The following is a 17,359-nucleotide window of genomic DNA, read 5'->3' on the forward strand; positions in this document are numbered from 1 at the left end:
TAGGGAAGCCATGGGAAAGGAACCTGGCAGTGAGCTGGTAAGGACATAGGGGTTCCTCTCAGGAGTCCCTTGGGGGATTGGTGGTAGCCTGTGTTTGGGGGTGGGGGATAGGTTATAACCAGAGTATAACAACAGCTAGTCTAGACCTGGGCCTCTGACAAAGATAGGCTGGAGAAGGGCATAAGGATTTGTTCTTTAGAAAACCTGGGGGACATTTACAAATTTTGCAGGTCCAAGTAGATTTTTAAGCAGGATTTGGAAGGGAATAAGTGCTATTTTCTGTCAGGCATTAGACCTGTTTGATCTTCACAACTGATCTATGAGGCAGCCATTATTTTCCTCTACTTTTGAGATGAGGTAATAAGACTTCTCTCAGTACTGGCCATTTTATGAGGTAAAAGTTCTGTTTTTTTCCGTTTAAAAATCATGTAACTGTGGGGCACCTAGGTGGCTCAGTCGGTTGAGCATCTGATTCTTGGTTTCGGCTCAGGTCAGGATCTCACAGTTTGTGAGTTCAAGCCCACATCAGGCTCTGCACTGACAGTGTGGACCCCACTTGGGATTCTCTCTCCCTCTCTCTGCCCTTCCCCTGCTCATGTTCTCTCTCTCTCTCTCTCAAAATAAATAAATAACATTTTTAAAAGGTCATGTAATGCAAGTTTTGGTGGTTGAATGACTTACTTGCTCAAGGTCACTCAGATACCAATTTTACAGTCAGGATATACATCCCAGTTCTGTCCATTTTGTGAGGCAGATGTCATTTTCATCTAAAGATGGGTTAACTGCAACTTTGGTGGCTGAGTGTCTTACCCAATGTTACTAAGCTACCACTTGGGGAAGCCAGGGCTATACAGTTTAAAGGAATTGTAATCATTATATTTTCCAATGATTTGCCTCACTTTCTCCTCACCAAGAGAATAATGGAAGGAAAACTATCCAAGAACCAAGTCCTCACCTGCACTGTCAGCTTCCTGGGTTTCCAAGTGTTGCTAGGTGCCAAACTGCCATCCTCAGGGCTACTGTGCGGGGGATTATGATAGCAAGCTGAACACCGGATGCATTGGTGGTGGTGGCACCGACAGTTGTAGCAGTTTGGCATCATATTTCTCTTTCGCAAAGCAGGGCAGATTTCCCCAGAACAATACATGCAAGGGTCATGGACTATGGCTCCCTGGACACTGCAGGAGTAGGAGCAGGTCCTGTGGTAGTCAAAATCCCCACAGTGCAGCGACTTACAGCACATGGATGGTTCTAGACCTTTGCTTGCAAAACATTCTGAGTATGTAGGAGTTTCTGACTGAAGGGGTGACACCGAATGATATGATTTGTCTGTGGCATGATATGGTTGGTCTGTAGAATGATATGATTGGTCCATTGGATGGCGCCTCAATTCCCTATAGCTGGAGCTCATTGGCTGGAAGTTTTGGTCTATAGGTTTTGGTCTCTGGGTAAAAGTCTTATTGCTATGAGTGGTTAAACCTGGCAAATGTGATGTAGATAAAGATTTGCTACTCTCTTCAAAGAACTTTCTTCTGTCTGCAAAGGGAAGGAGGATGGCTTCCTCCCCAGCTTGGGCAGTAGAAACCTTCAATTCCTTGCTGTCACTTGGGTTAGAAGGGCCTTCCATGGATAGTGCCACATGTGGCTGTAGGTTGTTCTCTGGAGACCATCTCCAGTGACCTCCACAGACTCCACGGTGAACATTTGTTTTCTCAGAGTCTGAGGAGGACAGGTCAGATGCTTTCCACCAGGTGTTCAGGCCAAAAGAGGACTGGCCAGGCCTCTGGCCAGGGCTTATTTGTCCCTCTAAGCCTGTCCTAGATTCATGGCTCTCAGTGGCTTGGGTGAGGCACTCTGAAGACCTAGCCTTGAGTATCATGCTCTTGTTGAAGAGCTTGTCCCTGGGGCTAGGTGGTTTTTTATATGAAGATAGAAGACATGAGTTCGAGGCAGAACGTGGAGTACTTTCTAGGGGCTCCTCAGTCTCTTCCACTGGCTCCTTAGTGTCACACAGCTGTGACAAGGGATTCTTGCTCTTCTGGAGCTGGGCCTTCCTCCTCTGAATCTCATTACGCAGATTGGTAGCAAAACGCTCACTCTTACGCCGGTTTTGGATTGAGCGGCCCCGGGGCCCTCTATTTCGTCTCCCACCTACCAGGCCACATTCCTTGGGTTCACTGTCCCCTTCTTCAGTAGCCTCCATGCTGCCAGCTACTTTAGTGGTTGAATAACAATCTCTGGTTTGTTGAACAAGGGAGCCAGAGGCAGAGGGCTGCTGGCTGGCTAATTCACTGCTTGCTCTACAGGCTCTGTTTGGGTCCTGGAAACTTATCTCTGGAGGGTGTCCATCAGCCTCTCCATGTGGGGAACTGCTTGGGCTCTGGTGTCCTGAACCCAAAGACCTGTCATCCACTTGCCTGGTCTTTCTCTCTTTGCTAGGCTGGTCCTGGGCTCTTCCTGTGGAGGAACATGGACTTTTATTCCCTGTGTGGCTGCTATGCAAAGGTGACAGAGTCCACTCATGCCCATCCTCCCCGGTTGGGAGCTCCATTCCCTTGTTGCCCCTCATATCAAGGTGTACATGCTGTAAGTGGGATGCCAGAAGCTGTTCAGGGGCACTATGACGATGCCCCGTGGGTCCTGTGAGGTGTGGAGGGCTGCCAAGAGAAGCAGCCTTAGTTGGTTCTGCTGAAGCCTTCTTGAGTGGGCTGGAATCTATGCTGGAAGCTTTGTCATACACTTTTGGGAATCCAACGGCTTTGGCTGAGGCCTCCATCAGTAGCTGCTCAGAGTCCTGCTGGCCGGATTCAGGACCTTGGCTGAGCTCACAGTTCTGATGGCCCTCATTTGTCACTTGGTCTTGCCCACTGAGGTAGCAGAACCTGTTAGGGTTCCTTGGGGATAGCACGGTGTCTAAGCTCACTATCTCCTTCTGCTGCAAGGAGTCCACATGCTCAGAGGTCCAATGCTGCTCTCCATTAAGGAGCTGGGCTCTGGAGGCCTGAAGACTGTCTCGCCTCACTGGAGGCTGTGGTGGGCCTGTGGTAGCCTTGGCAGGCCCAGAGTGGTGGGCCTCCTGTGGACGGGATGACATCTGGGAGCTGGGAGTCAGGTGGCCCCCATTGGTGGTGCGCCGGCTACCTCCAGAGGTCTCAGTCACATTGGGCCGGCCACTGGCAGCTTTTGTTGGCCCCGGGCCTAGCATAATGCAGTCTGCAGAGCCTGGTTCTTCTGGCTTGAGGGAAAGGGCACAGTCAGAGGCATTTGAGCTGGCTGAGAAGGAGCTATAGGCTGAGTCACGCTGGTTGGGGTACATGTTCTGATCCATGGGCAAGAGGTGGCCCTCATAGGAAGCTTGGCCTGGTTGCTCCAGGCTCTCCATGCTGCCAATGGAGCTGCTTTTCTCAGTGCTGCAGTGCCGGGAGAGTGGACACCACTGCACACACACGTCACTGCAAGACACAGGGCACACTGGTTAGTTAGCCAAATTACCACATCCCTCTCCCGCCATGGCCAGCCCTGCCGTGGGAGAAGGCAGAACAACCCAGAGGCACCCGTGCCACAAATAAGAAGGAAATAAGGCAAAAAAAGGAAGAAGGGAAACAAAGATATGGATACTGGGGCGCCAGAGAGACGTGGTAAAATGGGAGACAAAACAACATATGGAAACAGGAGAGGGCAAGATCCCAAAGAGTAAAAGTGTAAGAACTCCACTGGGGCTTATGCTCCGTTTCCCTGCCGCCAGTGAGTCTAGAATTGCTTCTGGCCTGTCACTGTCCTTAGGAAGTCAGCATGTGGCTCTCTGCCAGGAGAGACAATCACAGAATATTAGTATTAGAGAGAGACTGTAAAGGATTGATTCAATTTCAGCAAGCCCACTTTGTAAATCACTGGCTGTCAAATTTGAATGTGCATCAGAAGCACAGGGAGGACTTGTCCAAACAACACAGGTTTTTGGGCCCCATCCCCAGAGTGTTAAGTCTGGGTGAATCCTGAGAATTTTTGCCTTTGACAAGTCCCCAGGTGATGTTGGTACTCTTTGTTGGTCCAGGGACCACACTTTTGAGAATTCTTGGAGTAAAGCGAGCCCTGCAAAAGGAAGTGATTTTGTGGAGGTGATTTTCTCAAGATCACCCAGCTGTAGCTTGTGACCCAGACAGGGCTGGAATTTAGGCAGCGTCTGGTTCTCTTCTTGGTAGTAGTGATCCTGACCATTTACCAAGGACCTACAATGTGCCAGGCACTTTACAATGTCTCATTTCAGACTGAAGGGGACAGATTATTATCCCCCCACCAATAACTGAGAAAACAAGCTTAGCAATGTAAATTGACAAGCTCACATAGCTGCTAAAGAAGCAAAGCTGGAATTTGAACCCAAGCCTCTGTGAGTCCAATGTCTCAGCTCTTCTGCTATACTATTTGTTAAATTGGAATAATAATAATATCTGTATTAATAATAATAATAATATAATATCAGGTTGCTTTATGGGTGGCATCAGTTAATAAATGTAAAGCTCTTGTCGCAGCCCACGCACCTAACAAAGGTTCAATACACAGCTAGCTGCTGCTCTCTTGCTTTTTGTTTTAATTGATATTGTTATCAGCACCCTCTGTATCACTAGTGTTGATATTATGGTTGGCCCTGCATACCCATCACTCCCTCATCCCCCATAGCAAAGCCAAACCAGGGAGACCAAGGAAGGAACCGGGATAAGACACAATCTTGAATTTTAAGTACCATTTCCCACAAACAAAGCCAAAGTGAGCCAAGTCATGTCAGTAACTCCCTATGCCTAGAACCCCTGAGGTCACAGACTGTTCTCAGAAAGGCCATAGTTCAGAGACCCAGAACTGAGAGGTGGCAAGGGCTCCCAAGATCCCCAGATCAGCCTCCCTTCATACTTGCTTCCTGCCTTGCCACTTAGCCACTCTGCTCACGTGACTTCTGGACTAAGAATCCATCAATTCCTTGTTAGTAAGGCAACCTGCCACCCACCCTACCACCCTTCCTGCTGCAGACAACCACACCCCCACTCAAACAGGAGCCAAGCTGAGAATGTGTTTCAGTGTATTCTTCCAGAACAGAACTGCCTCTGCCCGGAGCTCCTGTCTTTTGGTGCTAAATAAAGTCATTGACTGGGGGCAAACTCAACCCTTAGCCTCCCTGAGCCTCATCATCAGAAATTCCTTCTTAGAGGGAAGTTCTTGTTGTGGAATGGAAAAAATAGCTGAGGCCAGCAGCCCTCTGGGTTCTGAGTTTACAGAAAAAGTTCTCTTCCCCTTCTGGGCAGCTGTTTTCACAACAGACAATACTAGGCCCCCTGAATTGAGAGATCCTCATGGCAAATAGACCCTGTTCTTCAGAGAGGTGCCCATTCTGAGGGCTTTGGCCCTGTGACAGAGCTGATGGACTCTGGATTAGATCACCAGTGAGTCATTGTAGCTAGAGAAGAGAACCAGAACTGAGCCCCAGTGCCCTCCTGCACTGAGACCCGGGGGAATTAGGAGGAACTAGGAGAAAAGACTGAAAATGAGCAGCCACTGAAATAGGATGAAAAGTAGGAGAGTGTGGTGTCTTGCAAGCCAAGTGCAGTATTTCAGGGAAATATTTTCTAGAAGGAAAGGGACTGTCCCAAAGTCAGAGAATTAGCAGTAAGTAACCTAGGACTAGAACCCAGGTACTATGGATTCCCACTCCATTTTCCATTATAGCACTCTGGGCTCTATAGCATGCATCTGGGACTAGAGCAGAAGGGTAGGAGTGGCCAGATGGTCTACCCTCCAGTTCATCTTGAAGGGGAGGATTCTAGACTCACCTTGTGTTGCAGCCGGAATGCCAGGACAAGCTGAAGGCTTCAGAAGGGAAATGCATGGTGGTAGCCACTTCAGGGCATCCCTCCAGCAGCTTGGCCACATGCCATGAGTGTGGCCTACTGACAGGGGCGTTTCTCCTACATCAAGAAAGGCACAGGAAGTCAGCTTAGGGAACCAGAGCTGAAATCACTTCCCATGCAGCTTCCACCCCCACCCCCTCTTTCCCTTAAATGAAGTAAAACATCTTGCAAGGAGCTGGTATGGGAATCTTAGTGGCCCTCTTCGGCTCCCAGCACTCAAATCTCCTTCGTGCTGAGGATGAGGCATGGATATACAGAATGTCAGTTTCACAAGGCTATCTTGCTCATGGGTGTATCCCAGGCACACACAGCAGTGCCAGACCCATAGTAGATGCTCAGTAAGTATTTGTGGAATAAATGAGTACTGCTGCCCAATCAACAGTGAGCCTACCTTAAGTTGTCTTTGAGGAAAAAAATCAATCTGGACAAACTTCCCATTTTTCTCTAAGAAAAGAATAGGCAAGGGGTGCCTAGGTGGCTCAGTCGGTTAAGTGTCCATCTTTGGCTCAGGTCATGATCTTGTGATCAGCAAGTTTGAGCCCCACATCGGGTTCTGTGCTGACAGCTGGGAGCCTGTATCCTCCTTCAGATTCTGTGCCTCTCTCTCTCTCTTCCCCTCCCCCGCTCACACTCTGTCTCTCTCAAAAATAAATAAACATTAAAAATTTTTTTAAAGAAAAAAATAGGCCAGTGATTGAGAAGTTCAAAGAAGTCAACTCCAGGCTGCAAACACTCCAATTTTCACTTGTTCCTGTGATAAGCATTTGTTATATGTTTACTTCCTCACAATGTACCGTCTGTGTATAGCTCTGGGGATACAGAGATGAATCAAACATAGTCTTTGCTTACAGATTAGTGGGAGAGAGAGCTAATTCGAATAAAGCATGATGAAGGCACTGAGGGAGTGAAGGATAAGATGGGCACAGAGGTGAGATGCCTGAGTTTGTAGGCAGAGGGGGACAAGGAGTCCCAACTCCTGCCAGGGAAAACAGCACGAAGTGGTGAGTGATGCAGTGCTGGGCTGACAGAGAGACTGTCTGCTCTGCATGGCGGGGGTACATAGAGGGATACAGGTCTGAGGCCAATGCCCTGGAGGCAACCACAAGGTGTCTGGTGCTGGAGGCTTCAGCCATACTCTTGCACTGACTGGCATAGGCAAGACCCATTCCTGTCCTCTGGTATAGTCCCCGTGAATAGATGCCACCCTTACAAGTGGAGAAGAATGACATGGGGAAGAGCACACGTGGGACCTGGGTAATTCACAGGAAGATAAGGAGAAGGTTGATGAGATGGGGGGGAGGAAACAGAGAAAAAGAATGAAAGAGAGAGAGAGAGAGAAAGAAAGAAAGAAAAAAGAAAGAAGGAAAGAAAGAAAGAAAAGATAAGAGTGAGAGAGGGAGGGAACCTGGGTGGCTCAGTCAGTTAATTGTCCTACTTCAGCTTAGGTCATGATCTCACAGTTCGTGAGTTGGAGCCCTGCATCGGGCGCTGTGTTTACAGTTTGGAGCCTGGAGCCTGCTTCAGATTCTGTGTCTCCCTCTCTCTCTCTGCCCCTCCCCCACTCATTCTCTCTCTCTCTCTCTCTCTCTCTCTCTCAAAAATACATAAACATTAAAAAAATTAAAAACAAAGAGTGAGAGAGGAAACAAATGACACAATGGGAGAAAACTGAGAGAGATTATAGAGGAATACATAGTAGAGAGAAATGGGTGATAGAGAAAGGGATGAATGACAGAGTAAGAGGAGGATAAATTAGTAGATGAGAGACAGAGACAAAGAGAGAGAGAGAGAGAGAGAGAGAGAGAGAGAGAGAGAGATGATAGCCCCTTTAATTTATTCAGTCATTTACTGTGGCAGGCTCCATGCTAGACACTAACGGTGCAGAGTTGACTAAGATAATGGCCCCTGTTTTGAACAAGCTTGTAATCTAGTGAGATAAATCAGCTCTCTACATCCAGGAGCAGTAGTGGATAGACTTGAGCTGGATTCCATCCTGGCTGGGAATGCCCCTCACCCTAATGGAAACACAGAAAATCCCAGCAGTACAAGGTTCTAGAGGCCCAAGGCCTAAAAAGGCAGTCCTGAGGAGAACAGCCTTGCTAGGGAAAACAAGGGTTGAGTGGTAACAGGCCAGACATGGACAAGGAGGTGTAAGAGGAAGGGCAAGGGAAGCTGCTTGTCAAAGGTCAGGAACCGGAGCCACAGGTCAGTAGCGCTGGCTAGATTTATGGGGAGGGAAGCCAAGTGAGGCCCCCACTTTTAACTATAGTGTTCTATTATGGGTTTCAGAATGCCCAGCAGGGAATCTAGAGGTACAAGAAGACCTTAGAGCAGGAGGAGGTGGGGTGCCTGTTCCAGAGTTTCACACACAAAGCCATGTTGGTAGAAATCTTTCCAGCTAATATTACCTGGTAGTCATCCAATAACAACTGTAGATAAAGCAGCTGACAGAAGTACTGTGTATTGCTACATACTAAGAGCCATGTGTTTCTACTAGGTACTATGCTTCCAGGCGCTGAGATACAGTGGAGAACAAGGCACCTCTCTTATTTTGGGCCCTTTTTCCACATCCAGGATTTCTGAAGAGTCCAGGGTTTAAAATGTGAGTGGTCAGCCTTGATACCACCTTCCCCCAGCCATCTAATCTTTCATTGAGTTCTACTGGGTCTTCTTTTATATCTTTCTGGCTCTCTCTCTCTCTCTCTCTCTCTCGCTCCACTTTCATTGATTCTATTCTACGTAATTACACTTCTCCACAGAACCCACCAGCAAAACCTTCTGTTCTAGTCCAGGCCCTTAACACCATAATGTCCAAAATACTGTGTCAGTCTGCCAGCCAGTCTCTCATTGTTCCATCTCCAGTCATTGCTTTTGGGTCATATCACGTCAAACACCAATTGAATTGTGGCACTCACCTATTCAAGAATCTTCCCTGACTCCCTGTTTCTTCCCCTGTCCTGCATCAAATATAAACCGGGTGAGATGTTCAAAGCTGTCTATGAGCTATCTTTACCCACTTGGCCCAATCTCCCATATCTGTGATCCAGTCATGTCCTGTAAACAACTTTGCACCTTTGCCATTGGTTCTCCAATAGAATCTAGCACAGGCTCTGTAGATGGACCACCTTGGTTTGAATCCCAGCTCTCCCACTTATGAGCCTGTTATTTTGCACAGGTGACTTCACTTCTCAGAGCTCTAAAATGGGGATAAAATACCTAATTCGTGGGGTTGTAAAGATCACATGAGACCATGTATGTTGACTGCTTAGAACAAGGTCTGGTAAGCCCTCAGCCTATCTTAGTTATTACTCTGACTATTCTCTTCACCTGGAATCCCCCTCTAATTTTGTCAATCTGCATCCCACCTATTCTTTAAGGTGCTGCTCAAGTACCATGTCCTCCAGGGTGCTTGCCCTTAGTAATCTAATCGTCACAATTTATCTTATAATAATATTATGTTTTATATTGCACATCATCATTTCATGTATGACAGTCTCATCCCACCAACTGTATCAGGCCAGTAAGGAAGGAAACTAACATGAATGAGATGGATCTCGGTTCATATCCTAACTCTACCAATTTGGATGTGTGACTGTATGCAAGGCACTTAACCCATCTGAGCTTTGGTTTTCTTATCTGAAAAAAGGAACAATAATCCTTACCTGGCTAGGTTATGGTGAGGATTAGGGATAATATTTTCAAAGCATCTGAGACACAGCCTGATACATAACAAGTGGTCAATAAATAGCACGTACTATAATAAAGGTTATCAGCTCAGACTTGTCCTTCTGGATTGTTCAAAAGTACTCCCACCAGATTTGTCTATCTGCTATCAAGGTTTGGCTACACCACTCCTCAGCCACAATTTGAAATGTAGCTAACAAAGGCATCTACTCTCTAGGGTCTCTCCAGGAGTTGGAAACAATCACAAAGAGACAGAATCAAGGCAATAGGGATTTGGGACCACTGAGAGAAAACCACAAGTTATGGGAAGGAAAATCCTAGCAGAGGAACTGTGGCCAGAGCTGGAGACTTCTAGCCCTAGTTTGGAAAAGGAGAGGAAACTATCAATAGGTTCTAATACTCAGTCTAGTATTATTACTAAACATCCCTAGACTTGGAGACAGTCTACACTGACATTCCACTCCTAGCTGTGTTACCTTGGACAAGTCACTTCTCTGAGTTGTAGGTTCTTTGTCTGTAAAACTATGAAGAGAACCCCTTACTCACGAATTATAGCCTGGATTAAATGCAACTCTGTGTGTGAAAACACTCAGTGTAGTACCTGACATGCCATGAACTTTACAAAAACAGAACAGGGACCATTAATTGACCACTTAGATGTGCCGGGCACTAAGCACTTTGTATATATTAGTTGATTCAGTCCTCACTCCAACCTTATCAGTAAGAGCTATTATTATCCTCAGTTTACAGATGAGGAAACAGAGACGCAGATAAATTGCTTTGCCAAGAGCACACATAATGAGGATGAGGCTCAGAACCTCCAGCCCTTTCTAGGATACCACAGGACTCCTCCTCCCCAAAGAGGGACTTGACTCAACAAGCTTGTATATCTGAGGCTTCTCCTAGCTGTTTCTACAAGAAGCAGTCATAAAGGGAAAGTCTTGGTGGTCCTTGAGTTTAAACCATACCCTCTTCGGGCAGTGGGGAAGAGTGATGAAGAGAAAGAAGTGGAGAGTTGAGAAAATGCCAACCACCAAACATGCAGCTCCAGGCCTAGCCATGGAAGGAATGGCATCAGTGCCTGCCCTTTCTCCCAAAACTGGCTCAGGTACTGTCATTAACACATACCATACCATTCATTACTCCAAAGTTCCTTTCTTAGAAAGCAAAAATAAAGGGATACTGAAGAAAGAAAGCAGAAGGGGAAAGAGAGGCAACAGCCATGGCTACCAGCAGCACCTACCATGGAAGTTGCTCCTGGTGGGGAGATGGCTTAGGAGAAAAACTGGGTATCCAGCCAGCTCAGGTGCTCAACAACCCCTCCAGCCAGCTCCTAGCGCTTCTTTCTGCAGGCTGGATCTTCCCTTAGGTGAGACCCATCTGCCTTCCTGTTAAGACCTCCTGAGATGAGGGGCCATCAGCCCAAGCTGCTGAGTGTGATGCAAAGGGCTCAGGCACAGTCAGGTCCCAGTTCCAAGAACAGAGAGGAGTCGCATTGAAGGCAAGGTATGACCATCAACCATCGGACCCAGATGCAGCCACAGCCAGAGGAAGGAAAGCCAGTGTCAAGAGCAGGACAGGAGTGAAGACGCTGCTCCAGAAACCAGCCAGTACCCTGGTGGCAAAGGGAAGGATGAAAGGCAGTTCCTGAAGCATAAACAATCCCCCTGTTCCCTACTCCAGCCTCTTCTGAGCCCTGGCCCACCCCCTTCCACAGCTCAGGGGCCAATAAGGAAGCTGGGCCCCCAGCCACTGCTAGAACTCAGGAAAGGAGCAAGGAAATGATGTTTGGGAAAGATAAAGCGAGTGTCTAAAAAGAATTTTTAAAAATACACGTAAGAGAGAAAAATACCCCAGACACATACACTTAAAAGAATTCCTGTGCTTCCTGAACTGAGCTGACCCCACCCAGCCATCTCCGTGGGTCCTCTCAGCCCCAGAAAAGGAAAGCCCAGAGCAGCCAAGCCTAGCTGACTCCAGGTCCTGAAGAGCAAGTAGTACTACAGCTTATTTTACATGGCTGGGGGATAGTGACCTAGAGATTTTCCAAGGTGAATGTCCTGCTGAGCTATACAGACTTATAAACCAGTCTCAGTCATATTTACAGGGTCTGCACTTCCTATGGGCACCTGGAAAGATCCAAAGGAAACTTCATTTTGCAACTGAGATAGTGGTGCTTGGAGTCAGCATCCCTGGCCCTGCCATGAATTCTCTCTGAACTCTGACAACTTACTCCCATTCTCTGAGCTTCTGTTTCCTCGCTGCAAAATAAAACATTGGACTCCATTGTCACAAACAACCCTTCCAGCTATAGCATGTTATGATGTAATAGTCCTAGGCCCCAGGCTGGGGCTTCAAATGATGTCCTCACTGACCTATGTGATAGCCAGAAACCAGAGTGGCCCCACATGATTTTGTTGTATATCCCAAGCCCAAAATCAGGCATCAGGGTTTAATTTCTCTCAGGGATTTAGGGTTGGGGGTTTCCTTTTGTAATACTCCTGATCCCCACTCCAGGTTCCCTTGGCGTCTGGTCCTAATTCCAGCAATTTCTGGCCCAAGAAGGCTTATGTGAGCTCCCTCGGGACAAGAAGTATGCTCAGGCCATTTATCTCTGGGGAAATCATGCCTGGAGGCCCCTTCCCTTCTCTTTCCTCTGTATCACCTAGTGAAGTCTGGGTTGACTTTTTGTCTACTCCCTAAAAGACAGGTGCCATCCAAGTAAGCCCATAGGCCCTCCTTTGGTAGTTAGTACTGTATGGGCAAAGTCTGGGGATTTTATGGGTGTATAATATGGCTTAGAGTCTCAGCTTTACCATTCTCTACTTGTCTGGTCTTGGGTATGTCACAGAGCCTTCATTTTCTCATCTGCAGGCATTCAACAAATGGTACCTTCTGTTAATATTATCTTCTACACAAAATAATAATGGGCAAAGTACTGTTAATAGCATGAAAAATGACTTCTTCATTCCAAATGAAGATTAATGAGAAAGGACTAATTTAAAGAAGGTTCAAAATAGATGGTTACCAGAGGGGAGGTGGGTGGGGGGATGGTTTAAACAGGAGATGAGGATTAAGGAGTGCACTTGTTGGGATGAGCACCGGAAGACATATGGAAGTGTTGGATCACTACATTGTACATCTGAAGCTCACATAAGGATGTATGTTAACTACCTTGGGATTAAATAAAAATTAAAACATTTAAAAAAAGAAAATAAGGTTCAAAAGCCAAACCTATACTCTATAGAAGAGCTTCTCAAACTTCAATGGGCATATTAATCGCCTGTGATCTTGCTAAAATGCAGATTCTGATTTAGCAGGTCTAGATCAGGCTCCAGATCTAACTTTCTAACAAGCTCTACAGTAATGCTGATGCTGCTGGTGTGATCACCATCCTTTGACAATACACTAGGAAATACAGTACCACTAACAGTATAGTAAAGAATAATTCTTGGTCTGAAAAAGCATGAGGATAAACAGTTTCTTCTCATGTCATTCCTCAGGCCTGGGTGCCCAGCCTTCCCTAATCTTCTGGTTATCAAGTACCTTCCTCCTTTCACTCAGCAACCCAGTGCAAAACGGTGCTTTCCTGATGAGATCTGCTGATCCCCACATCCTAAAAAAATAAAGAACAATGAGTTTGATAGGAGTTGGGTCCTGTCTGTAGCCAGGTGAGGCTGAGAAAATTATGAGTAGAGGAGCAAGCATGTTCATGGGACTTCCTGAGGTATAGGTGGGGCGGGCGGAGTAGATGCGGAATCACCAAATGAGGTGATATGATAGGCAGGTGGGCACAGGTGGAATATACTTGAAAAATTCTTGGGCAAAGGAAGATAAAATAGGAACACGAACAGTGTGGCCAATTTGGGATTTGGAAAAGAGGCTGGGGGTTGGGGTGAGGGTAAAAGGGGAATCCTCTCACTTATCAATGCTGAGTTCCAGATTACATTATCAAGTATAACCTCCTATGTTTGGGGGAAGGTAAAGATGACTGCTTCTTTCCCAAGCACTCAGAAAATAAGAACTTGGCATGGATGCAAGATGAGGATGGGCACATGAAGGTGAAAGTGGCAGATAAGCCAGAAGCTAGCTCCCAGAAGAGTCCTCTGGTAAACACTTGTGAGAGATGAGGAGAGGGAGATGCAAAAATTCTGGATGGGGTGCCTTAGTGGGCTCTTGCCCCAGTACCTTCTGGCAGCATTACCCATCTCTGATTCTGGCTCCCAGCAGACCCATTAAGCAATACTTAGAGGCACACAGAGAAAGAGAACCATGGCTTTGCCCCAACCCAGGGCAAGAAGGAAAACATGGCCTGTGTTGCTTGGGATTGTGCTTAATCCGAGGTCTGGGATATAACCTATTGCAGGCTCTTTCCTCTTTTGAAAGTATTTAGATAAGGAGAAGCACAAAAGAGTGTCCTTGATTAGCTTTGTTTACTTTCTGTGGTTTTTCCAGCCTCCCCCTGAACAGTACATTCCACTTGCCCCACATGAAGGAGTCCAAGCTTTTTCTGGCCAGCTCTGCAGGAAGGGAAGCCTGCGTACAGACCGGTGGACAGAACAATGCATGGCTTGTTTATCTGACAAAATAGGGGAAAAGCTGCTTGATCACCATGGAAGGATACAGAGCTACGAAGGTCCACTCACACCCCACTGCTAGTGGGGGACCTTGCGGCCTGGTGATCCAGGGACCCTTTCTTATTACAGACCAAACCAAGGGGGAACGTGTGTGTGTGTGTGTGTGTGTGTATAATTTTAAAGACAACTTTTACAACAGTGGCTTTCTTGTCTGTCTGGGAAAGTCATAGTTTCGGTCATCTGAAATGTGGGTATTTTACATAGGAGGGTCTTTGGTATACTTCTGTCTCCCCACATTCCCTACGTCCTCCAACCTTCCCTCACCTCTCTGAACAGTCAGATCAAGCTCTTTCATGTAAATATGCTGGATCCACCTCTCCACCCTCCATCTAGGGATCCATCCCTGGCTAAAAGGAAACCAAGGGCAGTGAATAAGAAAGGGAATGTTGCAGTGGAAATAAAGACTCCCTCAAATGCTGTTGTATGTGTCAGGGGGTACCTTTGGGTTCTCCAATTAGAGAATGGTAACTTTATCTGATAAGGGTCTTTATATTTGACCTTCTGTTTTCATGTATCAATTTTCACATTGAAATCTTTAAAACAGGGGGACACCTATTTTTTTTAAAGAAGGCTGGAAACAGGCAACCTATGAATGATGCAAGAGAGTTTTGCAAATATTAGGGGCTAAAAATGCTTAGTATTTTAGAAGCACAGTACCTGTAATTCTCTTTCAGAGTGGGATAGAGAGTATATTTTAGTTCTATGTACAGTCTAATAAGACATAGCCATCATAGACTGTTTCTTGTCAATGATCCCAAAGGCAAGAAGGTTGATGGTTCATATTTCACAGCTTCTAGAAGCAAGGTGAGCAAGTCAAGAATCTGAATAATGAAAGAGAGTTTTTCTCACTTCCCTGTATGTACAAAAGCTAAGAGTGCAACACCGGAGGGCTGAGGGAGACTTCAGGAGAGAATATAGGGAAAATGACAATAGGTTCACAATCATCTGTTGAGCCAGCTTCTGGTGTGATGCCCAATTTCCTAAACCAACACCCAGAGTGATAAAGAAGGTGGAGGATGTTTGTCCTCCAGCTCTGGTTTCTATTAGTAATATTTGTAGTATCCCTTGGGAAGGAGGATATGGGAATAATACAAGATTTCCTTTCTTTTCCCTTTAAGCCAAATATCTTCTTCAGCTTAGACTCAATACTGGAGATGCCACTTTTTCAAGAGGATGGTGAAACCCACAAAGGTTTTTCCTAAAGTTAAGTCTCAAAGCCCTTAGAATTACTTCTGGCCAGTCTTCAACTCATCTCCACTACGAAGGACATGGAGCCCTACGACAATAGTCAACAATAGTGAGGACCCTGGTAGAACCAACAGTACCCACTCCCTCTGCTTTGTGCAAACATGAAAATGAGGAAGGGTCAATGCTCAGCAGAGCTGGACCACAGTGAGCCAGGTGGAAAGCAGTGGGAGATGAGGTTGGGAAAATGCCAAGACTAGATTGTAGAGTTTTCAAAGGCCAAAGTAAGAGGTATGCATTTAATTCTCAGTGCAATGGGAAGCTGCTGGACATTGTTAAGCAGGGAACTACCATGATCTACATTTTATAAATATCTCACTTGGCTGATGAATTTAAGCAGGATGAGAGTAGAATCCAGGCAACCAGTTAAAAAGGCTCTCACAGGTAAGAGATAATGGTTTGTTCTAGGGAAGAAGCAGTAGGGTAGAGAAAAGAAGTTTGATTCGAGAGATCTTGAAGAGGTAGAGCTGACAGTACTTGTTGATGGACTGAATGTGGAGAGTGAGGGAAAAAGAAGAAGCCATGATATTTGGGTCATTTGGCATCTGTACCTTCTTAACACAGAGCTCATTCCTGAAATTGACTCATTAGTAGTATATATATATTTTTTAAAAAGTTGGCAATCTTCACCATTCTCTTATTCAAGCATTTATGGAGCTTCCATCCACAATTTAAGGTGCTTGGAGAGGTACTACGGAACATGCCAAAATGAAGATGATATAATCCCTGTGCTTAAAGAATTTACAATGTGAGAGGGGATGAATAGAAATACCTAAGTAACCACTAAACCCTAACCGGAAAGTTATGTCATTGAAGGAAATGCTAACAAAATGAGGGTTTAAAAAAAGAGAAAGCACAGGTTAATTAAGGAAGACTTCACAGTGCCTCTGGGCTAAATCTTGAAGACTCAGTTTATTTATTATTTTTAATACAATTTATTGTCAAGTTAGCTAACATACAGCGTATACATTGTGCTTTTGGTTTCAGGAATAAATTCCTGTGACTCATCACTTACATAACAACACTCAGTGCTCATCCCAACAAGTGCCCGCCTCAATGCCCATCGCCCATTTCCCCCTCTCCCATACCCCCCCACCGCGTCAGCCCTCAGTTTGTTCTCTGTATTTAAGAGTCTCTTTTGGGTTTGCCTCCCTCTCTGTTTGAAACTATTTTTCCCCTTCCCTCCCCCATTGTCTTCTGTTAAGTTTCTCAAGTTCCACATGAGTGAAAACATATGATATCTGTCTTTCTCTGATTGACTTACTTCACTTAGCATAATACCCTCCAGTTCCATCCACATTGTTACAAATGGCAGGATTTCATTCTTTCTCATTGCCAAGTAGTATTCCATTGTATATATAAACCTGGCATGACGTCTCCAGTCTCCTCAAGTTTAAACCCAGTCTCGGTTTAAACTGGAGGAGACTGGAGATGTCATGCCAGGTTTGCATAAGTAAGAGTGGGAAAAGAAGGAATATGCTGAATGAAGCACAGTTTATATAAGGCACACAGGAAGTAAAGTTAAAATGTTGCAAGAAAACGGTGGGCTTTAAGTGTCAGTGTATTTACCTCACATAACCCAATAGGCAAGAGAGAGGCTTAGGAAGATACAGAATAGGAGAGCAACATGGTAAAAGCAGTATGTTGGGAAGGTTATTTTGGTAGTCATGTGTAGGTTGAATTGTGTGGATAAATACTGAAAGCATGAAGTGAGGAGGCTTACACAATAGATACAATAAAAGGTAGAGCTAGAACATGACAGTGGGGATACAACAGAAGGGAAAGACGGAAAGAGAACATGAGACACAGAACCAACAAGGTTGGACTACTCATTAAATATGAGAACAGGGTTAGCATGATCATGAAGCACGTGGAAGAAAAGTGGTAGTGCCAACCTAG

General features: G+C 45.8%; 1 protein-coding gene across 2 annotated transcripts in view; it reads right to left on the reverse strand.

The window, feature by feature from the left end:
• Positions 1-17,359, reverse strand: part of SHROOM4 (shroom family member 4) — a 278,831-nt gene that overhangs the window by 37,524 nt on the left and 223,948 nt on the right. The window contains exons 1-3 of one of the 2 annotated variants that reach the window (XM_058714371.1): positions 10,822-11,256; positions 5,817-5,951; positions 956-3,452 (exon numbers count right to left, since the gene is read on the reverse strand). In XM_058714371.1, coding sequence (XP_058570354.1) covers positions 956-3,452; positions 5,817-5,872 — 2,553 coding nt within the window. In that variant the 5' untranslated portion in view covers positions 5,873-5,951; positions 10,822-11,256. Of the gene's footprint in view, positions 1-955; positions 3,453-5,816; positions 5,952-10,821; positions 11,257-17,359 lie in introns of those variants that run through there. The other variant, XM_058714369.1, reaches the window with a different exon arrangement.

The sequence above is a fragment of the Neofelis nebulosa genome, chromosome X (assembly GCF_028018385.1).
Source record: "Neofelis nebulosa isolate mNeoNeb1 chromosome X, mNeoNeb1.pri, whole genome shotgun sequence".
Lineage (NCBI taxonomy): Eukaryota > Metazoa > Chordata > Mammalia > Carnivora > Felidae > Neofelis > Neofelis nebulosa.